At 41.1% G+C, this 27,471-nt stretch overlaps 1 protein-coding gene across 3 annotated transcripts; it reads left to right on the forward strand.

Annotated features, from left to right (window-relative positions):
• Nucleotides 1–1,027: 1,027 nt before the first annotated feature.
• Nucleotides 1,028–26,705, forward strand: stx12 (syntaxin 12). Of its 3 annotated transcripts, none has more exons than XM_044170571.1 (10): nucleotides 1,028–1,135; nucleotides 1,920–2,060; nucleotides 8,165–8,234; nucleotides 8,659–8,758; nucleotides 13,691–13,828; nucleotides 13,976–14,019; nucleotides 22,394–22,499; nucleotides 22,653–22,725; nucleotides 25,635–25,717; nucleotides 25,802–26,705. In XM_044170571.1, the coding sequence occupies exons 2-10, from the start codon at nucleotides 1,961–1,963 to the stop codon at nucleotides 25,892–25,894; spliced, it is 807 nt and encodes a 268-aa protein (XP_044026506.1). In that variant the 5' UTR covers nucleotides 1,028–1,135; nucleotides 1,920–1,960; the 3' UTR covers nucleotides 25,895–26,705. The 3 variants fall into 3 exon arrangements, with proteins under 3 accessions (XP_044026506.1, XP_044026504.1, XP_044026505.1); XM_044170569.1 differs by having other exon boundaries at nucleotides 1,032–1,139; XM_044170570.1 differs by having other exon boundaries at nucleotides 1,042–1,139; nucleotides 1,898–2,060.
• The last annotated feature ends 766 nt before the right edge of the window (nucleotides 26,706–27,471 follow it).

Genomic DNA, 27,471 nt, shown 5'->3' on the forward strand with positions numbered 1-27,471 from the left:
TTAGAAATATTATTTTTATGACTTTTTCCAATAGCTTCCATGTAATCCAACCCAGTTTGGGGTGACTATGTTATATGAACTGTGATGTTTTGAATAAAAGAAATGTATTTATATATTTATCTAAAATAACCAAATGACACCTTGACAATGAAAGTAAATGTGCAACATGAGGCAATGTTTATGTTAATTCTAAATCACTCAGGCAAGTCCGACTTCTAACACAACCTCTGTAAGATGCGGCTGCTGAGTCTGGAGGTCTGGATCTGAATGTCTTATCGAATATCCAACCTACTGTAAAACTGACTTTACTGCTGTGAAATGATAATTGGAAATGGTTTTGTGTCTTTAAGCTGTACCAGCATTGTGTGTGGCTTCTTCACTCTCAGATATAAACAATAAGCACTCTGAACACAGTTGGTTAAATGTTCTTTATACTTTTCTGTTTCCTGTTAAATTACATAACTGTTTGGTAACATGCCTGTTTATTATCTTCATGATCACATGGCAGTTTTTTCTCTTTTTATTTAGATTAAACCAGCCATTTAACAGTCATCACCCTTACCATGTTCAAACCTTGCAATAAAAATGGATACATCCATCACCTGTGCTCCTTGGTGCCTGACCGCACAGCCATAATTTCCTTATCTGGAAACCGTGCAGTGCAATCCTGTCAATCCGACAATATTTTACATAAACAGATTGTATGCTAACTCATTTATTTCTAAACATATGTTAAATGTTGACCCTTTTTGTTCCTTTTGTCATAGCAAAGATAAAACCATAAATATTTTGGGACTGTACGTTAAATAACCTTTTTTTATGATCATAATTTTATAAAGAGAAAATTAGAATTGAAAATGTTCACTGTGTGAACTCAAAAACTGTGAAAAGAATAGATAATGAATTTTGTATGTCATTATGTTATTTGTATTTTACCTAAAGCATAAAAACCTTCTTGGTCCTTTTGAAAATTGTAATCTAATAATTTACATTTTGTAAATAAAGTTGCCAAAAAAAACGCCTCTAACCCCGTGCGCGTGACGTTTCGCGTTAACGTCAGGGATCAGGAAGGGCAGTGTCTTGACGGCAGACGAAGAACGTTACGCCTATGTGTTCATTTTAAACATCCAAATACGCAAGTATTACATTGTTGTTGTTTTTTTAAATATTAAACACTTTACTCTTATTTAAAATATGTTGTTGTCTCTAAGTCTTTATTGGTGAAGAACACGCGTAGCTGTTACAAGATAGCCCAAACAACTGAAAGCTGACAAGATAGCTCAGTTAGCTAGACAGCTAACAGCTGAACATAATTCTGTACAGCCTCTGTTAACTTTAAGTAGATAACCGGAGGACGATAGATATGCATTTGAGCTAACTGACTTAATATTTACAACACAAATGTGTAACGTTGTACAAACCATGTTAACAATACGTTCCCTTTATGGTTTAACAAATATCACTTGTCTTACATTTAATTTCCATCAGCTTTAATGATTCGACATTAGCAAGCTAAGTTGTTAGCGAGTTTTTAGCGTCGTGCTAACAGTTGTTACTCGGACCAAGTTAGATAAGCTTAATCTCTCCTGTCAGTAAAACAATGAAAGCCTCATTATTCCGGAACTGTATGCGGATTATGTGACACGTAGCAAGATTGAGTAAACTAGTCTGCCATAATGTAAAAAATAGATTTGTAAACCTAACAGTTAACTGAAAAACACTTCTCCCCAGTTCCCTGTGATTGGATGGCACTTAAACTAGTTTACATCAGCTGGATTGATGCTCTTTGTACAAGTGGTCAATATTGGGCACACATCATCATTGTCTTGCCTATTCAGATGTTATAGCAAGTATGGCAGTTGTTAAACACCTTTGGATGGTTTCTAATTTTCAACAGTTTTTCCTCTGTTTGTCTGCAGCCAAAGCTCGACGCCTAAGGTACAAGCACCCTCTGGCAGACATGTCATACGGCAAAGCAGATACCTACCGCCGTGTCCCACGGGACTTCAACACCCTCATACAGACATGCAGCTCCAACATCCAGAAGATTACACAGAACAGTAAGTGCTCTACTGCTTCACTGCTATATCAATAGCTATTTTTTGCTACAGTGTGAACAAGACTGTGGCTGTAGCCGAGTTACTCACTCACTATGGCTTTTCCTGGCTCAGAATGAGCCTTTGGGGGTTGACTAGGCACGACAGTAAGCATGATCGATCCACGTACAGTAAAGGCAATGAAACTGTGTTACCCTACCCTATAGTCAGAAATGCATTTTCCTGTTATTTATGACCATTTGATAAACAAAAATGTCTCAGCTGTAATGGGTGGGTACGTCAACCCCCAAACATGTTGGATCTAGTACCTTTAGAGAAGAGGGCTGCAGTTACCATCTACAAGCTTGCCAGTAATGTTGAATTCCATGATGTTGCCAACCTGTTTGGTATTGGAGCCAGCACAGCCTGTAACATCTTCTGGGAGGTGTGTGAGGCACTGAGCAAACTCAGGAGTCCAAAAACTGTCCCTGAAGTCCAAGCTATCATGACTGGTTGGTTTTGAGAGGAAGATGTGATTCCTCACGTGTGCTGGTTCTTTGGATGACACACATCCCAGTGACCTATCCCACCGACTACTATAATAGAAAAGGATGGCACAGTGTTCTTCTTCAAGGACTTGTAGACCACACTTACAGGTTCCTTGATTTCGATGTTGGCTGGCCTGGGAAGTGCCATGATGCATACGTTTTTGAGTGTTCCCGTCTGTGCCGCAAGCTGGACGATGGCACTTTTTCTCCTCCAGTCAGCAGGAACTTGAACAAACATTTGGTCCCCTTAATTAGAATCAGAAATACTTTATTGATCCCCGAGGGGAAACTCTTTTGTTACAGCAGCTCGCCTTTACGTCAGTGCACACAGGAGAAAGTACTAGCAAAAAATATAATACACTATAATACAGGTCAGAAAATAAATTAAGTACCAAATGGGTTTACCGGTTGATGATAATAATACGGTATAAGGTAATAGTGCATGAACTGTCAAGTTAAGTGTAGCTTATTTAAGATTATAATGAAACAGAGGATATTGCACAGCAGTAATAGAGGGATGAGTAATATCAATATCAATAAATAGGGAATTTTAAACTAAAATATTGCACAGGAGTATTACACAGAATATTGCACAATAATGTCAAGTATTGCAGTGATGTTAATGATCAATATCCAGTTTAGTGACTTAGGGTCATACAGACTAACACTTAGAGGGAGGAGTTAAAGAGTCTGATGGCCACAGGCAGGAATGACTTCCTGTGGCGCTCTGTGGTGCATTGTGGGGGGATGAGTCTTCCGCTGAAGGTGCTCCTTTGCTTGACCAGCACGTCATGGAGCGGGTGGGAAACACATTCTGACAGGATTTGAATTGCTATTTTTATTCTCACTTATCATTTTGGTGCTGGTGATTTTCCTTTGCCGCTGGCTAAAACCTCTATGGGGGGTGCCAAAAATTCCTTTATGCAGGAAAAACCCTGCGCACTCACTCACTAACTGATTCTAGGACGATGTTGGAGAAGGCTGTGTCAGCCTGAAGTCTGCCTCACTGTGCAGAACCTGTTCATTTTTTAGACAGAGAGGAATTTTCACCATCAGTGCAGTCAAGTTTTTATTTTGGTTGATAATGGTTGGTTTCATACATATGTTGAAAGGAACTTTGATCAGCTTTGTTCAAGTTTGTTCGTATCACTGTCAATGTGATGCCATGTAGGGCTGGGCAATAGAGGAAATATTTATAATACATTCTTGATAGTTTTGTTAAAGATAACAAATTAGTCTGATAGATTTCGTTGTCAATATTTTTGTGATTGTGTTTTCTATGATCACTTATTTGGTAATTTATTTACTTTTATGCAAGGAAGCTGGTACAATCAGGTACTGCAGGCCAAAAGTGCAGATTTTACCAGACTTTGCTCGAAATATTACTCTTAACTATAATAATATGGATGTGAATCAAACTGGGAACGCTGGTACCAGAAGGTGTGGTATACATCTCAATCACCTAGCCACCAAGACAACCCAAGCAATACCACATTTATTTTTTTAAACATCTGTTTGGTTTTATTTTTTCATCTTTGATGTATAGTTGATTCAATCTGCAACGATTAGTCAATTTATTGATTAGTTGATAGACAGAAAATTGTCTTTTTTTTTCTTTTTTTTTGCAAAAACACCAAACCTTATGTGGTTCCTCACAGCTCCAATGTATATCATTTTAAACTGAATATCTTTGGTTTTGGACTGTTGGTCCTACTAAACAACATATTTGAAGATGTCATCTTGGACTCTGGGAAAGTGGACATTTTTCACAAATTGTATACCTTTTTATAGACCAAACAATCTATTAATCGAGAAAATACTGTAGAAATGAATTGATAATTAACGATCGCCAACACCTGTCTGCACTTAGTGCAACCACTGTCTCTCTCTCGCTCTCTCGCTCGCCCACACACACTGCTCTATTCCTTAAAGGAGCCACCCCAGGGCAAACTCCATCGGGGCCTGCAGACTTGTTTGAGTGGAGTTTCATCAGCTGTCCTCTCACCTGGTCAGTAGTCAGGCACACATCGGAGGTTACAGGCGGGGGAGGGGGGGAGTCATTAGTGTGAAGAAGGCCGTTAGCCTAAGAGCCAGTTGAGGGGGAAGTAAGACTCTCCCAGGAAGATGGAGGGGTGGATGATATGACCTAAAATTTATATCACAGTATTTATTTATATTTTTTTTTTTACAGTGGTGGTATTATATCATGGTATTTCAAAAACATGATTCTACCTCTTTTCACTCTATTGGTAATGTAAGGGAACTTATCTTAAGAAAGAAAAAAAATATTTTAAAAACATATGTGTTTATTGGCTCCAAATAGGAATGAAAATGAGGTATAGGCCTACATGAGTTTTGGGAGGAGAAGCCTGCCCCATAATGTAGGTTAATTGGGGTCCAAGTCCGAGTGGGCTTGGAACCACAAATGCAAGGCATAGAGGTGCCCAGTACTAGCGGTGCTGGGAACCCTATTGAAATCGCTCAGATTTTTTATATATATATTTTTTTTTTTACTTATTTATTTATCTTTATTTTTCCGTTGGTAAAAGTGGTACTGCAGCCAACACCGTAACAGTTGTAATTCACATGGATGGTATAGACTGGTGCACACACTCACTCTATATTTTTCAAAATATGAAAAAATCTGCATCTGTATCTCCACATACATCTGTCTGATTAACACGAAGCTTGGCTCAGTAGTTTTTTATGCCTCACAGAGGCTCTGTGCAAAATGTGGTGCCAATCGACCATTAGGTGGCGGTGGTGTTGCAAAATCATGAAATATGCTAACCTACTTTTTCGAACTCTCCTTAGGCTGTGAGTCTGATCTTCACGAAACTGTGCACATAGGATCTATGGACGCTCATGACCAAAGTTATTAAAAGAATTTTGATACTCAAAAAGTTAAAAAGCAAAAACTTCTTGTGGGTTTCAGTAAAAACAGGAAGTGATGTCGTATCTCCACGTAGCTCTGTCCGATTAACGCTAAACTTGGGCCAGTAGTTTCCCGTCCCCCACAGAGGCTCTGCGCAAAATTTGGCACCAATCGGCCACTAGTTGGCACTTTTGTTGGAAAATCAGGAAATATGCTAAAATATATTTTCCAAACTGTTTTTTAACTGAACGTTTTCCAATCTCTGTGCTGCTCTCAACCTGCGACTTAGATCTTACCCGTGGGACTGCGGGTCCAACTTGCATCGCCTCTGCAGGCCACCGGGGGTCTTGGACCCCGTTAATACCTGCTTGCAGGTCTAGTTTGTATTTTAATTCCAGGTTGTCTACATATCAGAATCAGAAATACTTTATTTGTCCCTGAGGGGAAACTCTTTCGTTACAGCTGCTCACTATCGCACACTTGAGAATAGAAGTACTAAGCAAATCAAAATATAATACACTATTATACAGGTAAGATAAATTAAGTACAAGTGGATATAAAGTATAAAAGCTAAAATAAGTGTAAGTTCCAAAGTGGATTTAGAGGTTGATAAGTATGCACAGTATAATACAATATAATAATATAAGTAATAAGTAATAGTGCAATAATGAGTACTGACAAGTTAAGTGTAGCTTATTAAGATAATTATGAGATGGTGGATATTGCACAGCAGTAATAGAAGTATGAATAAATATCAATAAATTAAACTGAAAACAGAGCATATTGCACAATTATTTCAAGTATTACAGTAATGTTAATGATCCAAAGTCCAGTTTAGTGACTTAGGTTCATATAGACTAACACTTAGAGGGAGGAGTTAAAGAGTTTGATGGCCACAGGCAGGAAGGACCTCCTGTGGCGCTCTGTGGTGCTTTTTGGGGGGATGAGTCTTTCGCTGAAGGTACTCCTTAGTTTGACCAGCACGTCATGGAGTGGGTGGGAGACACTGTCTGACACTACCAACAAAGAGTCCAGCTCCACCCCCACAATGTCACTGCCCTTACGGATCAGTTTGTTGAGTCTGTTAGCGTTCGCTACCCTCAGCCTGCTGCCCCAGCATGCAACAGCATACAGGACAGCACTGGCCACCACAGACTCATAAAACATCCTCAGCATTGTTCGGCAGATGTTGAAGGACCTCAGTCTTCTCAGGAAACAGAGGCGGCTCTGGCCCTTCCTGTAAACAGCTTGAGTGTTCTTAGCCCAGTCCAGTTTATTGTCCATGTGTATTCCCAGGTACTTGTAATCCTCTACAATGTCCACACTGACCCCCTGGATGGAAACCGGGTCACTGTTGCCTTGATCCTTCGTAGATCTACCACCAGCTCCTTAGACTTTGTCGCATTGAGCTGCAGATGGTTCTGCTCACACCATAAGGCAAAGTTACCCACCACAGCCCTGTACTCAGACTCATCACCACCGCTGATACATCCCACTACAGCAGAGTCATCAGAAAACTTCTGAAGGTGGCAGGACTCTGTGTGGGAGCTGAAGTCCGTGGTGTAGATGGTGAAGAGGAAGGGAGAGAGCACAGTCCCCTGAGGGGCCCCAGTGTTGCTGACCACGCTGTCCGACACACAGTGCTGCAGACGCACATGCTGTGGTCTGCCAGTCATGTAGTCAACAATCCAGGACACGAGGGGGCCATCCATCTGCATCGCTGCCAGCTTCTCACCCAGCAGTGCTGGCCGGATGGTGTTGAAAGCACTGGAGAAGTCAAAAAACATGATCCTCACCGTGTTTGCCAGCTTGTCCTGGTGAGTGTAGATGCGGTTCAGCAGGAAGTTGATGGTGTCCTCAACTCAGTGCCACCGGTCTGTAGTCCTTGGAGCCACTGGTACGCGGCGTCTTCGGCACAGGAACCAGGCAAGATGTCTTCCACAGAACAGGGACCCTTTGAAGACTCAGGCTCGGGTTGAAGACATGGTGAAGTACTCCACATAGCTGAGGGGCACAGGCTTTCAGCACCCCAGGGCAAACGCTATCGGGGCCTGCAGCCTTGTTTGAGTGGAGTTTCATCTGCTGTCCTCTCACCTGGTCAGCAGTCAGGCACACAGCAGTGGTTACAGGCGGGGAAGGGAGGGAGTCGTCAGTCATTGTAAACAATGCAACCAAACAGCTGTTCTGCAGCGGTGCCCTCACCTAGTAGCAGGAGAAGAAGTTTCACGGCGAAAACAAAACACTTTCTACTCTCATTTTCGTAGAGAACATAGTTTAAATTACACTTACACAAAAGTTTACTCAAGTTTGAAGAAAAAGGAATGCTAAAAGTTGTAAAAAGTAAGACGAAAAGGGTGAGCAACGGCAACAGGCAGCATGCACGTTGGCGCATGCGCACAATCATCGTTAAACATTAAAATGTTTAACAATGTTCGATGACAGAATGTTTTTATACTGGTGTTTCAAATCGAGACTTATCAAAAGCTGGTGAGTCATAATTATTTTAATTACAACAATCCTTTTGTAAAGTCATATCCTCAAGGCTTATAAATCACAAGATATTTTGAGCCATATTCAGATGCACACATGCACCATTGGCCAGGCCCGTGCTGTTCCTTTACTGTGGTGTGCTGTGGCATTTGTATATGCACATGAGTTCTTCCATTACAAGATTGAGATTTATCACTGTCTTTTTCTCATGACAGCTGCTCAGATCAAGAGCATGGTGAACCAACTGGGGACCAGACAGGACACCAGCGAACTCCAGGATCGTCTGTATGTATCAACCTTTTCTCCAGTAACTCGCATATTGTTTCTTCTCTCTGCCAGACACACTCTTTTGGCTAGTCACCTTGATCTGTTATGGGCAGCTGCAACTGCCCCAGAGCTGTTATACTCAAATATCTCTGTTAAACTGTCTTAAATGAAATGTGCCTCTATGATTAATTCTTGATATCAGGGATGGTATCTTTAAAGCATGCAACATTACCATCCAGAAGGTATGTCAAAACAGTTTTAGTTTGTTGCTTAAATTTCATATTTACTAGAACACTGTGCTGTCACATGTACTAGAAAGGTGTCATTTATTGTACATGATGATGGGTGATCTTGGGTAGTCTGGGTCTCTGGGTGTAGAGCAACTCAATCATCAGATTGACTAGCAGTCTTTTGTTATTCTAAACTGCTGGTGTTTCCACAGGCAGCAGATACAACACTATACCAACCAACTGGCAAAAGAAACCAACAAGCACCTGAAAGAGTTGGGATCAATCCCTTTGCCCTCATCACCCTCAGAGCAAGTAAGTGTCAGTCTATATTTATTAATACATCACTACACTGATAAGTGTGGTGGGAGTGAGAGTGACTGTCACATTCAGCTGTCACTCCAGCCTCTGCATTGAGCACTAATAATGACATACCTCTCAGACAAACTTGACATCAGTGGCATTCACCATAAGCCGCGTTTCCACCCAAAGTACCTGGAACTTTTATTTGCTTTTACTATTCAAGGAACTAAATGGTTCCTTCAGCCCATTGTTGTCTGCGTTTCCGCCACAAATTACACCCATTAGGTTACACCCATCACATAGCTGCATAACTCTATTGTTGAACTTATTAAACACATCACCTGCAATTCAGCATAAGGACCTTTGCTTATTTTAATCTATGGACTCTCACCTATTTTAAATACTGAGTTTACCGGTGTGTAATGGTGAAATTGACAGCCAATACTTCCACAGAGTGTTGTAAATATTAGAATATGGTAATACAAGTATATCTTTTTACATATACAGTATAGTAGTATATACTTGTTTTCAGATATAAGAACAGCTACTATACACACATTTGGTTCCACAACTATTTATTTATCTGCAGAAATGTAAATGTGCAAAATACAGCGTTTGTGTTCTTCAGCAGGAGAAATGGGACGAGGGCTGCTAGTGGTGGCAGGGGTAATTCAATTAAATTTTATTTACATAGCGCCAGTTCATAACAGAAGTAATCTTTTTGCTCTTTGCCTATAGAGCAGATCTAGACCGTACTCTTTATAATATTATTTACACAGACCCAACAAATCCTACCATGAGCAAACACTTTGCAACAGTGGCAAGGTAAAACTTCCTTTTAGCCTTAATGTTCTTTTTGCTCAGCAGTGGTTTTCCTCTTGGAACTCTGCCATGCAGGCCATTTTTGCCCAGTCTCTTTCTTATGGTGGAGTCATGAACACTGACCTTAACTGAGGCAAGTGAGGCCTGCAGTTCTTTGGATGTTGTTGTGTAGTCTTTTGTGACCTCTTAGATGAGTCGTCGCTGCGCTCTTGGGGTAATTTTGGTCGGCCGGCCTCTCCTGGGAAGGTTCACCACTGTTCCATGTTTTCGCCATTTGTGGATAAGGCTTTAGAAATACCTTTATAACTTTTTCCAGACTGATAGATCTCATTTACTTTCTTTCTCCTTTGTTCCTGAATTTCTTTGGATCTCGGAATGATGTCTAGCTTTTGAAGATCTTTTGGTCTACTTCACTTTGTCAGGCATGTCCTATTTAAGTGATTTCTTGATTGAGAACAGGTGTGGCAGTAATCAGGCCTGGGTGTGGCTAGAGAAATTAAACTCAGCTGTGATAAACCACATTTAAGTTATTTTTTAACAGGTGGGGCAATCACTTTTTCACACAGGGCCATGTAGGTTTGGATTTTGTTTTCCCTTAATAACAACTTTCATTTAAAAACTGCATTTTGTGTTTACTTGTGTTATCTTTGACTAATATTTAAATTTGTTTGATGATCTGAAACATTTAAGTGTGACAAACATGCAAAAAAATAAGAAATCAGGAAGGGGGCAAACACTTTTTCACACCACTGTATATACAGCGCACTGTGTTTTGCATTGGATGATTATTATTGTCACACAACGTGCTTACACTGTGTGTGATCAGAGACGGTTCAGAGCGTCTTTGGTGTGATTTGTCAGCACTGATTACAAAGAGGAGGAAGAGAGAGAAAATAGCGAGGGGCGCAGAGAAGAGACAGGCCAGAGAAAGCGACAAAGTGTCCACGAAAACTCTGTATAGTGTGTCTGTTGTATAACTGAACTAGCCTACCACAATAACATGACGTCTATGCTTTAACATCTCATCAGAAAGCATAACATTACAGTCTATGCATCCAGTCCACAGAGCGGACCTGACACAAGGTATATGAAGGCTAGTAAAGATGCCCTGTTTTTGCATTTCTGAATTTTTTTCTTTAAAACCCACAATGTAATTATTGCACTTAAATGCATTAAATGGGTTTAGTTTTTACAGATATTGTATGCAATTTAAGTAATAAAGATGTAGATTTTTCTAAAAAGGAAACCAATTCATTGTTAATTTTAAGAGACCTGTCTTATTTTCTCTTTTGCATATTTACTATTGCTCTTTAATAAATTAAAAGTATTTCTTATCCGATTAATCGATGGAATAATCGATAAAATACTCGATTACTAAAATAATCGATAGCTGGAGCCCTAATAGACTTATTTGAGAGCCTGAAATCATTCTTCGAGGTCAACAAGCTGCAGAGCACAGTGATCCCATGTATGAAAACTCATATATCTGCCCTATAAAACATTTCTGGAGGTATTTTCCAGTCTAGGATACTGCAAAATATGACTGGATCTGAGACCCTTTCAGTGCAGTGTCACAGCTGCATCCCTGATTTGAGAGATCTGTAGCACAAAACAAGCCTACACCAGTCACTGAAAAGATTGCTAAAAATGTAATTCTTGCAGATAAAATGTTCAGGTTTTTGTTTATTCCCAGGGAGTTGGTAAACTTGCCTTTTTTGTGCATAAAGGTAATTTTGAGAACATCTGTTGAAAGCATTGAATGCTATTATACAGTAAATAATTTAGAAGATGCATGCTGCAATGTCACTTAATGCTTCTGCTCTAAAAGTGACTTGTTTCTTATTTAGTTTTTTCAGTAACACCTCAGTTGCACTTCTGCATTATTACAGACAATGTTTCAAATACATTCAATACAAAAGGTGTGCCCTGCAGAAAATGTTGGGAACCACTGGTTTAACCAAGGGCCGTAGGTGTGACAGGACCAGCTTCTTCAAGGACTTTATCAGGTGGGATGTCAAGGCCACCGGTCTGTAGTCATTGGAGGCACACACTTTGAGTACCCTCCAGCTGACGGCATCGGGACCCACAGCCTTGCCTGGGCGGAGTCTACCCAGCTCTCTTCTCACCTGCTCTGCTGTGAAGGCCAGTGTGCAGTGTGTGATGGGCCCTGTAGTGTTGCTTGGCAGTGTTGGTTTGGGGGAGATGGTGGTGGGAGGAAGAGCAAGTTCATCAATGTTCTCTGTGAATTACAGTGCACATCCCAATCTGTTGTTTTAAAGCAGACCTGCAGAGCCTCATTGGTCTTCTGTGACCATCTCCGTACAGTCCTAGTAATCGCAGGCTGCCATTGGATAAAAGGCTTATACAGAAGGTAGATCAGGTTGTGATCTGGTCTTACAGGGAAAGAGAGGGCTATGGAGCTGTATGCCTCCTCAACAGTGGCATACAGCAGGTCCAGTGTCTTATTTCCCTTGGTTGGGCAGTCCACCAACTGCTTACTGCAAGCAGCTCAATGTCCAGTCTACACACCATGATATGACCAGTGTTGCACCATTTGTTGTTAACGAGAATAGCCAGTCCCCCACCTTTCCTCTTGAAAGTTTCCCTACAATTCCTGTTGGCCTGTACAGTCTGGAAGCCATCTACAAACATTATGGTGTGAGGGATGTCTTCATGAAACACAACACACTGCTCTCATGATGCTCTCTCTGAGACCTCTCCAGGGCTGCTAGCACGTCCTTCTTGCCTTGCCTTGTTCCCATGGTGATGGAAGGACGTATTTATGGCTTATATCTCCTTCTCTTTTCCCGCCGTTTAACTCCTGCCATACATCCTCTCTACTTCCTCCTCAACTCCTTGGGGATTTCAGGTCCCTCCCTTGGCAACACGCGACAGAGCTTCGACCACTTAAAACAAAATTCAAGGACTGCCTTTTTTCACTTACATAACGTTGCAAAAATCGGGCACATCCTGACTCAATATGATACAGAAAAACTAGTCCATGCATTTGTTACTTCTAGGCTGCCCGAATAAGTCTCTTAAGACTCTCCATTTGATCCAGAATGCTGCGGCACGTGTACTGACAAGAACTAGGAAAAGAGATCATATTTCTCCAATATTAGCTTCTCTGCACTGGCTTCCTGTAAAATCCTGAATATAATTTAAAATCCTTCTTCTCACCTACAAAGCCCTTAATTGTCAGGCACCATCATATCTTAAAAGAGCTCATAGTACCCTATTACCCCACTATGCTACCAGAATGCAGGGTTACTTGTGGGTCCAGTCTCCAAAAGTAGAATGTGAGCCCGGCTCAAGACTTTCTTCTTTGATAAAGCTTATAGTTAGGGCTGGCTCAGGTGAGTCCTGAACAATCCCTTTGTTATGCTGCTATAGGCCTAGGCTGCCAGGCGACTTCCCATGGTGCTCCTCTCTCCTCCTCTCCCTCTTTATCTGTACACATTCTTATCTTATTGATGCATGTTACTAACTCGACATCTCTCTCCCGTAGTTCTGTGTTTTCTCGTCTCTCTCCTCTCTTGTCGCTTTTAGCGGGTATTTTTGCCTCCGGAGCTGTAGAGTCTGGATCGATGTTTGCAATCCACCTTCTGCCCCCATGTTCCTGCTCGACCCGCGCTACAATTATTATTATTAGACTTATTTTTATTATTAATATTATTATTATCAATATTATTACTATTATTTTATGAATGTTGGGTTGTATTTGCATGATGTAGGTAGATAACAAACTTTATTATAACACAAATATAAATGATAACTCTCTGAACCGTCTCTGCCAACAGAGAGATGTGTTGCCAAGACAAACAGGTCTCAAACAAAGTAAATTTTCTCCTAATTTGTGTGTCCGAAAAATGCCATTTTAGTGTCAGAATGTTCGGAAGATATGTGGCTTGTAAAAAAAAAAAATGGGTTCATTACTTACTTCGGTGATTATGGGGCGAAAGAATCGGTCATAATCTGTGCTCACGTTCACTTCTCCGATAGGAGTGAATAGACTCAGAACCCACCGCTAGTCTCCTAAAGGGGCGAGGCTGTGATGAAACCCACATGGCATAGATACAGGAAATGGCTCTCAAGTGAACCATCTCTGTCTATGATCTCCAGAGGCAGCAAAAAATCCAGAGGGACCGGCTGATGAATGATTTCTCAGCAGCTCTCAACAACTTCCAAGCAGTCCAGCGGCATGCAGCAGAGAAGGAGAAGGAGTCAGTAGCCAGAGCGAGAGCTGGATCCCGCCTATCAGTAAGTAGGAGTCAGTGGTTGTTTCACACCATATGATGGCAAATAAGAGAGTAGTGATAAAACTTCAGATTCATATGAGTCATGTTTTAATAATCTGTGCTTTGCAGACTTGACTTTGGCAATAGTGGGTTTTTCTCTCTCCTGCAGACTGAAGACAGTTCTCGGGATGAAAAGCTTGTTTCTTTTGATAAGTAAGTGACATTCATTCAAGGTTTCTTCTTGTCAGGCAATTTGGGCAATATGGAACTTGTACACGAGGTGTATTATGGAGACCCAAAGTGTTCAAGATTAATTAAAGCTAGGGTGCAAAACTTTTGTCTCCCTCTTCTAGCAATTACACAAACACAGTCGACCCATGCTTATGATGTATGCCTACAGTGAGCCTATGCACTGAGCTCACCCCAGGCTCGTGTTCAGAAATAGTTATAGAAATTTCCACAGTTCCAAGACAATAATCCATTATTTAGGTAGAGTAAATTTAATAACTACATAGCCTACTCCAAATATATTACCAACTTGTCCAAGAGCAGTAATGAGACATCTCGTAGAAAAGGTTTCAGTCGTAGTGGCATGTCCAAAAACAGAGCAATGTAGTTTACTCAATTCAACGCAGTGAGGAAAACTGCAAAGAACGGTACATAGGTGAGACTAAACAGCCACTTCACAAAAGACTTTATCAGCACAGACGACACGCTAACTCAGGATTGCATAGCACCGTGCATTTGCATCTAAAGCTACAAACCACACATTTGAAGACAGTGAGGTGAAGATTCTAAGTAGAGAGAAGAGTTGGATTGAACGGGGTGTCAAAGAAGCCATGTTTGTGAAAAAAGAAAACCCCTCTTTGAACATAAATGGTGGTCTGAGATTCAATCTGCCCAAAGTTTACCACAGTGTATTAGCACCTTGGTCACGCCAATCATATGCTAATCAGGTACTGAACAGTGATGAGGGAGGTGCAGCCAGAAAACAATAGGCCTGATTACTGGGCCATCATGGAAACAATTAGGTCAGTTTCAGGTGAAATTAGGCAGAGTAATCAACAGATACTCAGGTAGACTCCTTCTTGAGGGCAGGGCTTAAGTAATCACAGAGTAGCTTACATTTCTGAGTTCCCGGTCCATTTTTCACAATTGAGAATGACTCCGTGATCTTCCATTGTAGAGCCATTGGGGAGCTACCCAGAGCCACGTAGAGAGCTCTGGGTAGCTCCCCACTTCCACTGTGGCAAATCAATACAAAACCAAATCAATCATTGCAGTTTGGTGTAGACACAAGATTTAAAAACTCTGTATACTGTGAAATAAATGCGAGATTTACCTGGCGGTGATAGGCTTAATCAGCATTGTGTGAACTTGTTTGGCAAGGGCTTGAATGTAACGGACATTCATTTATTTATAAACATCTTGTACTTGAGCTTTAATTAAATCAAAACATTATGAAATAAATAATCATATGAATAAATACAGACAAGAATATAACCATAAATAGCCTCTAATGCTGTACCTTTCTAATTTCGTCAGTAGTGCACAATGGTCAAAAACATCTAATGCTTTTTGAGGGCAAGAAATAACCCCACTATATATTTACAGTTTTCTATTGCAGTTGACATTTCCCTCACAATTCCCATTAGTGCCAGCAAAGCAGTCCTTGTAGTTCTAAAATTACAGTCAACATGGAACTTGTCAACAATAGATACAAAGAGGGACCGAGACATGTACCACATGAGCTCCTAGATTTGCATGTATTTTTGTCATTTTAAATTGAGAAGAACCAAGTAAAAATATTGGACAACTTAAAGGCAAAATCAAGGAAAGTCAAACTGGACAAGAGGAAAACCAAGAAAATTCACCAAAAAAAGTGTGACAAGAGTTAGCAGGAGTTAGCAGGAACATGTTGCTTTTGCTAGGAGAGAGGAAAACAGGAGGAAAAATCAACAAACAGATAATCAAAAGGGAGTGAGTACGCCTACATATAACTATTAAGAAGAAACAACACCACTGGACTGTTGAAAACCTTAAATTATAGTTGTTTGTTCAAGTGTTACAAATAGACTACCAAGAATAACTCTGATTAAGCCGTTTGAACTGAAGTCAAACAGTGACATTTGAAACCCCAAAGTGGCAACAACATACACTACCCACCAGACATTAAAAATGACACAAGGAGAAGCACATTCTAACAGGAGCTTCTTAAGGGAAAGCCGGAAACCCATTTTGGTGATCTTTCTAAAAGTGGAGAAATTAGTAATCTCATATTCTACACTGACAGACCTGAAACCTGGTACAGAGCCAATATCGCACATCACCCTTCAGTGGCAAAAAATGGCAACAAGGAATATTGGCAGTTAAAGATCAGTGACCCAGAGGACTCTTAACAGCATAATGACTGTCAATGTTTATAGAAGTGGTAATGTCATGGTACAGGCCTTTCCAGGACAGTTTCCAGGCACTTAAATCTCTGTTAGAGAGAGAAAACACCTCTCCTATGGAACTCCAGCCTCACACTGGTGACACAAACCTCCAACTGTCTCTAGCATCCCAACTGAGGAGGAACACAATGATGACACTGAGTGGACCCAGAACCCTCCACATCAGACCTCCTTTACAGACCTGAAGAAACACTTCTTTAGCACACCTAGTAGCGTTGGTGCAGCTCAGGGAAATGGTCTTGAATCAGACAGATAAAAACTGAGCACAGCTCTTACAACAACAACAAAAATGGCAAATTTGGTTAAAAAATCTCAGCCATGAACTCCCCAAATACAGACAGTTTATTAAATACCCAACCAAAGAGGAGAATATCCTCTATACAATGCCACTACAGTCAACAGTCCCTATCATGCGGTCCCCCACGCTGCACTGGGACACTCTGACCACATCATGGTCCACCTGATTCCTGCATATAGGCAGAAATTAAAGCTCTGTAAACCTGTTGTGAGGACATCAAAGCAGTGGACCAGTGAAGTGAGGACCTTTGGGCATGCTTGGACTGTACTGACTGGGATGTTTTCAGGACTGCTACCAACAGTCTGGATGAGTTCACAGAGGCTGTGACGTCATAGCTTCTGTGAGGACTGCTGTGTACCATCACGCACCAGGGTGAGTTACAACAACGACAAACCCTGGTTCACAGCCAAACTCAGACAGCTAAGGTTGGAAAAGGAAGAAGCGTTCAGGAGTGGAGACAGGGACAGGTTTAGGGAGTCAAAGTACAGGTTTAGCAAGGCGATAAGAGAAGGTATTTGACTGTACTCGGAAACTACAATACCAGTTCTCAGCCAACGACTCTGCTTCTGTCTGAAGGGGGCTCAAACAGATCACCAACTACAAACCAAAAGCCCCCCACTCCATTAATTACAACAAACTGAATGAGTTCTATTGTCGCTTTGAGAGACAATGGGACAAACCTGACACCATCCCCCATGACTCCATCCACCAGCTCCACCTCGCCCACCTCAGCACAGGCCTGGGCCTTTCCACAACTGCCCACCACAGAGGCTCCCCCCTCCCCTACCGCAACAACAACTCTCTCCATCCTGGAGAAGGACGTCAACAGACTATTCAGGAGCACCCGCAAAGTAGCCAGGCCAGACTCTCTATCCACCCTGAAGCACTGTGCTCTTCAGCTGTGCCATGTGCATGCCTGCTTCAAATCCTCCATGATCATCCCCGTCTCCAAAAAACCAAGGACCACAGGACTTAACGACTACAGACCCGTTGCCCTGACATCTGTGGTAATGAAGTCTTTTGAGCGCCTTGTGTTGGCCCGCCTCAAATCCATCACAAACCCATTCCTGGAGCCCCAACAGTTCGCCTACAGAGCCAACAGGTCTGTAGACGATGCAGTAAACATGGCCTTTCACTTCATCTTCCAGCACCTGGACTCCTCAGGAACCTATGCCATGATCCTGTTTGTGGATTTCAGGTGCGCCTTCAGCACCATCATCCCGGCTCTGCTACAGGACAAGCTCTCCCAGCTGAGTGTGCCTGACTCCACCTGCAGGTGGATCAAAGACTTCCTGTCTGACAGGAGGCAGCACATGAGGCTGGGAAAACATGTCTCTGACTCCCAGACCATCAGCACCAGTTCCCCCTAAGGCTGCGTTCTTTCTCCTCTACTCTTATTCCTGTACACCAACAGCTGCACTTCCAGTCACCAGTCCGTCAAGCTCCTGAAGTTTGCAGATGGCACCACCCTGATTGGGCACATCTCTGATGTGGATGAGTCTTACACTTTCAAGACAGTGGAGATGGTTGTGGATTACAGGAAGAACCCAGCCCCACACGCCCCATAGTGTTCAAACCTTGGCAGCCACACTGTTGATTATGCTAAAACAGATTTAGACCAAACCTCTCTAAGAGCCTTCATGGTGAAAGAACAAACACCTTTATTAGATCAATTTGTATTTGAAAAGAACAAACACTGGTAACATATGTTCTCAGTCCTGTAAGCTGTACAAAATAGAGATACAGATGGGCATAAAACAACCTGGAACAGTATCAGGAAGCCATTTTCAGTGAAGAAATCCAGTCTCTTCTAGACTTCTTTCTGGTTCAGATCTACCCTCAGAATACAGAAGTAGAGATGTGTCTGGTAAACGTTAACCACATATTTGATCATTTGGCCTCATTATCAAACTTTAAATGCAAAACAACCAAAGCAAATGAACAGGGAAAAGTGGTTTAAATCAGACTGCAAAACCATTGAGAAGACATTAAGAAATATCTGAAACCAAAAACACAGGAATCCAGACAAGCTTGGAGCTCCACCTTAGTTACTGTGAGACTCTAAAACAATATAAAACACACTGAGAACAAAAAAAGAACAATATCTACAAAACCAATTACAATTAATTGAGTCGCTGGAGTCAAAAAAATTCTGTGAAAAATGGAACCTATTTACCAAGAAACATTAAAACGAACAGTCCATTCAAAATGGAGATACATGGAAAATATATTTTGAAGATCTCTATAGAAAACCTCCAAAGAATCAAGCTCAAGAGCAGATTTCAGAAAAACTGAAAGATCTTGAAAGAGCTATGAAGAATTATCAGACCACACTGGATTTACTCTATCACAGAATAAGAACTGGAAGACAAACTGAAGGTTCTGCTGCTGATGTAACTATATCAATATATGAAAATAAGAAATTGGCTGTCAAAATTGGAGATAAACACAGACTTCTTCTCACTGGGTTGTAACCTCAGCCCCACCCTCTTCAATATTTGTTTTAGGGCAAAATGGGACAAAAATCCAATTGAAACCAAACAGAGTTCTTCAGAAGTATTCTGCAGGTACAAAGGAAAACCCCAAACTCTGCATGCAGTGCAATATCCTGTACTTCTAAGTATTCAAAAAAGATCTATCAAATTCTGGAGCCATATTAAAAAGTGACCCTGCCTGTTAACATTATAAAGCCCCTGCCTACCAAGAGTTGAACATAGAACGGAGTCCTCAGCAAACTGGTCCTGAGGGTGTCTGACCTTTCACCTTCTGACATCACAAACCCCAGCCATCCTCAGGGCAGTTACACGATCACTCAGAAGATTATACCTAAACAAAAAGAAAAATACATCACTTATTGGAAAGATATTACACACTCACAACACAAACTAGAAACATATTTAGCTCTAAACAGTGAGTATACTGTCTGATAAGAACCTGAGGACATTGACAGTGTACAGAGTGAGTGACCACAGTCTGGCAATAGAGAAGGGCACAGGCAGACCTGGCTGCCCAGAGAAGACATGATGTGCTGAGGGAGCTGTAGAGACAGAATTACATTTTCTAACAAAATGTCAAAAATACAGAAATATTAGGGAGGAATTCTTTCCAAAATAAAAAAAAATAAAATAATTCCCCCGAATTCAGAAATCTGACAGAAAGGGACAGAAAGACCCCTACTGCTGGTGGAAAAGAAAGACTGTGCAGTGTTGGCTGCTAAATGTCACTTCCTGCCAAAACAATAGAGACAACCAGTAGGACAGATAAAATAAATACCATCTACGCCACCATTTCTTTATTTTATTCTTTTATCAGTAGACACTTAACTAATACTAACCTGATTACTTATAATACTTCTATATTACTTTATTTCATGTATCTCTTTCATTGTCTGTTTTGTTCTATTAACTAATATTTTAATCACATTATTTTTATATTTCATTCATCGTTCATCATAATCGGAATTGTGCTTTGGCAACACGTCAAATGTCATGCCAATAAAGCCTATTGAATTAAATTGAATTGATATATGCGTTTGACAGCCCAAAATATCAAAGATTTAAAATGCCAAAATAAAAACAAATCAACAAAGCTGTAGTTGGACAGTTGATTGTTTTTTTCCCTCATTTTGTGGCATGGACAATGCATTTCCATCTCCAAAAGGAAGAAAAGCTCCCTTGCACCTCTTCATGAAATGCTTTGTATTTAGTACTGGCATATGCTGCTCTCTGCTGGACAACACTGAAATGCAATACACCTCTTCACTTTGTTTCTGTGTTGTGATTTGATTTTAATATGGCATGGAAAAACAATGTCAATGGAAAAACAAGTATTTCCAGTATTAAAGATAAAGAGCTAAATCATTGTCCTTTTAACACGTTTATCATACGACAATGAATGCATATGTAAAAAAGAAATGCATAGCAATGTGTATTTCGCTTTATTTCTTTGTTTGACTTTTAGGTATTTTTAGGTACTATTTAGGTATTTTAAATCTTCCATACAAAGCCATAACAAATAGTGTTAAAGAATAGTGACATTTGCAAAATATTCATTTTGTGGTTATGTAGTACAGGTATTTCTTTGTTCTTTTTAGAAGTTGTTTGATACATTCATACTGCACAAACTGCAAAAAAGAGAAAACAACACTGAAAACAACAACAATAAACACAGCAGGAAGGAAGATCAAAGGGGTATGCTGTCAGGGTGGCTTATTCCGTCAAGTGTCTTTTCGCACTCGTATAATATGACGTGTTGTGAAACATAAATTAAGACCTATTTCAGTTAATCCAGATTTTATTCATGGCCACCTTTATTTTGGAGTGAAACCTTTTATTTGATAACTTAGAATGAATAATTTAAGAAAGAAAAGTGTGTCAAAGTTGTTTTGGAAATTATTTAGTAATTCAGTCATTTTGTTCAAGCTTTGACAAAAAACAAAAACATTAATTACAGCACAAACCATGACCTTCAGCTGTCTTTAAATGTATACTTACATCCTTCTCCAGTTTGTTTCTCCAACTTCTTAATTATTAGCTTTTTGTACTCCATGTCCAGTTTCTGGCTTTCAATGCCAGTTGAGCAGATGACGCTTGTATATTGAACGGACATCCTGTAAAAGAGAAAATGTGTCAAATAGTAGCTGATTATGTAGTTCATAACAGCAATATGAAGGTCGTAGCTCAACGCCAGCTCCTGTGTGTGAGAGGTCCTCAGGTGGAGGTCGCCCATCAGTAACAGTGGCATCCGTCTGGTGGTACATATTTACAGCTACTATTTTAACACATACATTTCACATTTAATAATAATAATTATATTTATAGAGCACTTTTCAAGCAATAAGCACAAAGTGCTTTCCATGGTCAGTAGATTAAAAACATAAGCAACATTAGGAACAGTTACAAGAGGTAAATAATGAAACGTGCATATACAAGCATAAATACACATATATACACATAGTAGGCTACATACGTCGCTACGTACATACTATATGCATAGACATACACACGCATAAAAGACAAAATATATTCTATTCATTATTGGCTACATACCCCTCTGGAAAATGTTTTTGTACTTAAGTTTCACCATTTGCCACATTCTTTTCTGACTATTGAGATGGCTCCTGATCCTGAGATGTAACAGAGTATAGGTCAGAGAGGCTTCACAAACCTCACAGAATTAAGCTCATTAACAGTAAAGGCATTGTAGTTGTCAGTTCTCCTAAGTTAGCCTACACCATTAATTTTAACCATCTGATACTAATTAGCCTGCTGATAATGTAGACAGTCTTACTGTAGGCTAGAGATCTGAATGTTCATTTATTAACAAATAAAACAATAAGTAGCCTTGCGAAACTTACACATTCAGTCTGTCGGCAATTTTTTGCCAAGCCATCTCTTGTTAATTGCTGCAGTATTGTCCTTTTTGGTGATGACTTCTTTCCTTGTATAGTTCCATCAGCAGGATTTTTCCGCTGCTGAGAGGAACCCCGCTCTCGTCTTCCCTTCTTTTTGCGACATATATCCTCTTTTCGACAATCGACTGTCCTGGGCTGCTTATGTACTCTGTGTGTGCGCTCAGTGCAAGATTAGTCAAGCCTGGCTTGAGTTAACGTTGACTAGACACGGCTGAATTGTGTTCGTTGAACGGCTTGAGCCTTAAGTCAAAGTTGATGTTAAATTAAACTTTAAATTGACTTTTTCAATCACGCGCTGATTTCATTAGCTGCGTTGATGGTGATGCTGTGTTTAGTATTCTGTTGTAACCGCTAAAGTCTGTGTTCACACACATTATTCCAACTCTTACATATTTTTTTAATTGTTGTCCTGTTTGTGTAAAGCCAAGAGGACTGGGGTCAGATGACCACCCAGACAGAGGAGGTGGCTATCACAGAGGAGGACCTGGAGCTCATCAAGGAGAGAGAAACCAACATCAGACAGCTGGAGGTCAGCCTTTGCTTACTATTTCTAATAATAAGACATACAGGACACAGTGGAAGACCATCAGCTCCCCACCATGGCCAGTGGCCTAAATCTACTGTCATGTCCTGAGTCCATACACAGCTGTCACAGCTAATACTAGCTTTTTGTCTGTTTCAGTCTGACATCATGGATGTAAACCAGATCTTCAAGGACCTGGCAGTGATGATCCATGATCAGGGAGAAATGATTGGTGAGTAGCACTGGGGTTGTTTTTCTCAGGATTCGGTGGATCTGTAAAGCACAAAACACACTACCAGTGGAAAATGCACATCAAAACAGCTGGTCCTATTATTTCCTATTCAAACCCACACACCAGCAGAAGTGAGACCGAATCCACCAGTACATATTGATATATACTGTGAGAAATACATTGTGGAAACATGCTGAGTTAACCATGACAACAGATAAACATTGAGGTTGTACTTTGAAGCGTTAAATGGTAAATGGTTACATTTATATAGCGCTTTTATCCAAAGTGCTTAACAAGGTTTTTGCCACCCATTCACGTGCACAGTCAGTTTGTCTCACTTCAACATCAGATCAGTGGACATCCCGCTCTGCTGTCCAAAGGTGCTGAGACGGGATGTATTTCCTTGAATATGGTAGTGGCTATGGGAGACCAGTGCTGGTGGATTGATCATATTGGCTCTTAGATCATTTATTTTCTGTGAGCTCAGTTCGGATTTGAGTGTGTATGTATGTTTGCTCGACAGATACTCTGCTTTGTCTCGTAATGTTAGTAGCGCTTCACATTGTCGCATTTAATAATGGCCACGGTCTGCCCGTGGGAAGAATGACCATGTAAGAGTCTGTCCATTCTGGATTAAAAGCTCCCTTTTCGCTGTCTACTTTTCTCTTCACGCCACATGAAATTACTTTTCTCTTACTCGTGTGTGTATCTCACTCACTGAGTTGAGTCACAGTGTTTATCGGAATGCACAGATTTGATTGGCTGAGTAGCATCACGTGAGATGATTTACAACGCATGCAGTTGGTCTGTGAGTCTTCTGGGCTGCTAAACCAGTGCTGTAAAGACTAGAAAAGCTGCGCCGGTTAAAATAGAAACGCTCTGGCTCTGCAGGGCGGATTCTCACAGATTGCGTCAACGGGTCCTCCAGCAAGAATCTATGGAAGAAGGGCGCTTATTTTATTCTATTGATTATTCTATGGGCCATAAGGTATGGTATGAAAAATAGATACCGCCCAAGCCTAAAGCTGACATTACGCATCCTTGCCTCACTCCTGTCTTGACTTCCAAAATGTGGTTGCTGTTTCCTACTTGGTATGTGAAGTTGGTGTAAAAACTCTTGATGATGAGGACAGTCTGTTGTGGAATCCCATATATGCGCAATAAACTGTCCCTGTGAGCTGTCAAAGGCCTTCTCAAAGTCCACGAAGTTGTAGAGGTGTCTGGGCAGAGTGAAAATCTGGTTGGCACACCCTCTTCAGCACTTGCCATCTATGTGCATGTGGTGTCCATTATTGCTGAACTAAAACACTGTCATAAAGATTTCTGCTTCAGTGGGCGACTCTTTTGTGTACCGAGTCATGTTGCATTCCTCTATATCAGGGGTGGGCAATTAATTTTTACAAGGGGCCACATGAGAAACCTGAATTGTGTCTAAATGCACTAAATTATATATTTGCCGCAAGGCAGGGGAGAAAACAGTCTCTGGGCGGGGCGGGAGGAGTCCTTAAGAATGCTGCAGGCTCGAAGCAGACAGCGTTTCCTCTGGATGTCCTCAGTGGCTGGAAGTGGAGTCCCTGTGATGAGCTGGGCAGTTCTCACCACCTGCTCCAGTGCCCAGCGCTCTGCAGCAGAGCAGTTTCCATACCAGACTGTGACTCAGCTGGTTAGGATGCTCTCTACTGTGCAGCGATAGAAGTTCACCAGGACAGCTGAGGACAGTCGGGTCTTCTTCAGTGTCCTCAGGAAGAAGAGGCGCTGGTGAGCCTTCTTGACCAGGCAGGAGGTGTTGGTGGTGATGAATGGGTCCCCAGGAACTTGAAGCTAGAGACACGCTGAACAGCCATCCCGTTAATGTGGATATCCAGCGAGCTGCTCTGCACATGCCTTTGCATGCATTGAGTACGCGACCCGGGATGCCATCTGGTCCAGCAGTCTTGCGCGCATTGATCCGGCTGAGTGGTGTATAGACATCTGTGGAGGTGAGTGTGATGTGTCGGGTGGTCAGCTGAGGGTGTGAGCTTGGGGACAGTTTCCCTATTGTCTCTCTCGAAGCGAGCATAAAAGTCATTAAGCTCGTTCGGGAAAGAGACTTCTGTGGCTACGGGGGTGGAGTGTCTGGGTTTGTAGTTGCTGATGACCTGGATGTCCTGCCACATGCGTCGAGGGTCGGAGTTGGAAAAGTGCTCCTCTGACTTTAGCTTGTAGCAGTGCTTGGCCTTTTTGATGCCGCACCCTCAGATTTGCCCTGGAAGTGCTGTAGGCCTGTGCGTCACCTGATCTGAAGGCAGTGTTGCGTGCCTTCAACAGGAGGAGCACCTCCTTGTTCATCCATGGCTTTGGGTATGTGGTGATCTGCTTCTGAGTTGTAACACTGTCTATGAAGATGCTGATGTAGTCCAGTACAGAGGAGGTGTAGCTGTCTATGTCCGTATGAGAGCCACAGGTGCCCTGAGAGGCAAACATACTCCAGTCTGTGTGTCTGTGTGAAACCTGTCCAGAGTGTGGAGTCTACCCCCGCAGGCCATACTTTGATGGTCCTCACTGATGGCTTCACACGGGGCTCTGTTGTATTTTGTACCTATAATCTGTTGTATCTATAATGATGTCACCCTACTTCAGCCTTTGTTTTGGACAGACAACAGTCATTATTCACACAAACACAAAAGTTGCTTGTCAAGAAAATGTAAACATAGGTCATTTTCTATGTTTAAAAGGTGACCAATCCTGTCGTTTTCTGCTCACTGATAACGCATGTAGGAAATAATGGGAAAATGGTGACAAAAATTCTGAGAGAAAGCAGTTGTGCAAGGATTTTATTGTGGATGCTACAATCCTGAACCGTTTCTACTGTACGAATCCTGTGACTTCATAAGTTCCCAGCTGACCTTGCTGTATGTTCTGCCCTGCAGATAGCATCGAGGCAAATGTGGAGAATGCTGAAGTTCATGTAGAACGAGGAACAGAGCAGCTCCAGAGAGCCGCATACTACCAGGTGAGTCTGCAGCAGTTACTTTAAGTGCTGTCATTCGTCAAGTCCCTGCCAATAACACTGCTGTCTCTGCTGTCTTTATCACAGCAAAAGTCCCGGAAGAAGATGTGTATCCTTGCTATGGTTTGTTCCATCGTGCTCATCATACTTGGCATCATTATCTGGCAAGCTGCTAAGTGATTTGACTCCGTGCAACCGTTGTGTCACTACTATATTTTACTCTGCCCCCTCCCACCTGCAAGTACCTGCTTGGAATCACGAGAAGAACAAGAAGAGGCTGATCACTTCACCAAGGTCAACAGAGGAGCTCTATGCAGAGGGATTGTCAATGTGGAAAACATACTCATCTGAACTGATCAAACCCGTTTTTGTAAAATAGCTGAAAAAGAATCCTATTTAATGTGAGATGAAGAGGTTGGAGGACTGTGGTAGTGTAGGGGAGTGATTTAAGATATGAGACTCCTTAATTTGCTTCATTCTTTAATTTCTTCTCTTATTTACTGCACTAACACTAGCTGTTACTGTATTTCAAATGTTTAAATGTTATTGGCAGTGATTTGAGAACAGGCAAAATGAAAAAAAAAACGGCTTGTTAAAGTAAACAAATCTCTGGTTTTTAGGGGCTGTAAATAATGTTTTTTTTTGTTTTTTTGTTTTTTTTGCCTGTTGTTGTGGCATCTTCTGATGTAAATTGTGTAGTGCCACATGCCCTGCTGTGGCTCCTGACCTCCACAGTAACATTACATGGGACTTATATGACTTCTGGTGGTGATGGCAGCCGTGGTTGTAATATACATGTTGTAAAATTAACAGGTTACCAATATGAATCAAATCCATGTCTGTAAATATTACAGTGCTGCATTATATTCTAAGAACCTTATGGATGATAAATAATGACAGTATCTCAAAAATTAAACTCGAGTCTTCAAATAAAGCATTTTTAAATTGATTTCTATGACTCCCGGTATGCATAATAAATGTCTTAAACACTTTCGTGTTTCATCAGTTTTGTTTTTCCCTGTGTACATGTTGGCTCAGTGGATTTTGTTCTTAAAGGTAAACTATGGTTTATTAAAATTTGCGTTTTAGTGATTTTTACCATAATTTCTGTCAGTAATGATAATATTGAACTTAGCAAATTAAATGCTAATAAGATCTGGAAACATGGCAACATCAATAAAAATTGCTCCAATGGGTCAAGACACACAAGAAGGCAGACAATCAGATGAAGTTTTCCTTTAATTTTGCTCTTAATCTTAGAATTCAGAAGAAATGCCTGCATAAATGTTTTAAGAGCTGCAGTTCCCACATGACTTCAGAGAGCACTCCTAAGTGAGTTAGGACATGGAGTGACCCGCAGATGGCTGATACACACACACGCTGTTAACACTTTATAATAACCATCATCAATAAATGGTCATTTGACATTGTTTGTGATGCCTTTGTTATGACAACTTGACATTAACCAAGTCAACATAACCGGTCATAAACATGCTATAGCAGGCCTATTATCGTACTTAAAGAAACTATCTAGCTTTATGTGTTGACATTAGGCCACGTATGTGGTTGGTTTTGACATTGTTTGTCATGAGACCATTATAATTGTGTTGTGAATATTTTCCTTGACCTCAACTACAGTGGTACAGTTTGGACTTTGTAAATGTAATGCCTTAATAATAAATACCTTAAGGCAACCAGGACTCTAATCTGGATCATATTTCATGGAGAAAATGTTTAATGGTTTTCCCTCTGATGTC

Source organism: Siniperca chuatsi, linkage group LG17, assembly GCF_020085105.1.
Source record: "Siniperca chuatsi isolate FFG_IHB_CAS linkage group LG17, ASM2008510v1, whole genome shotgun sequence".
In the NCBI taxonomy this organism is placed as follows: Eukaryota; Metazoa; Chordata; class Actinopteri; order Centrarchiformes; family Sinipercidae; genus Siniperca; species Siniperca chuatsi.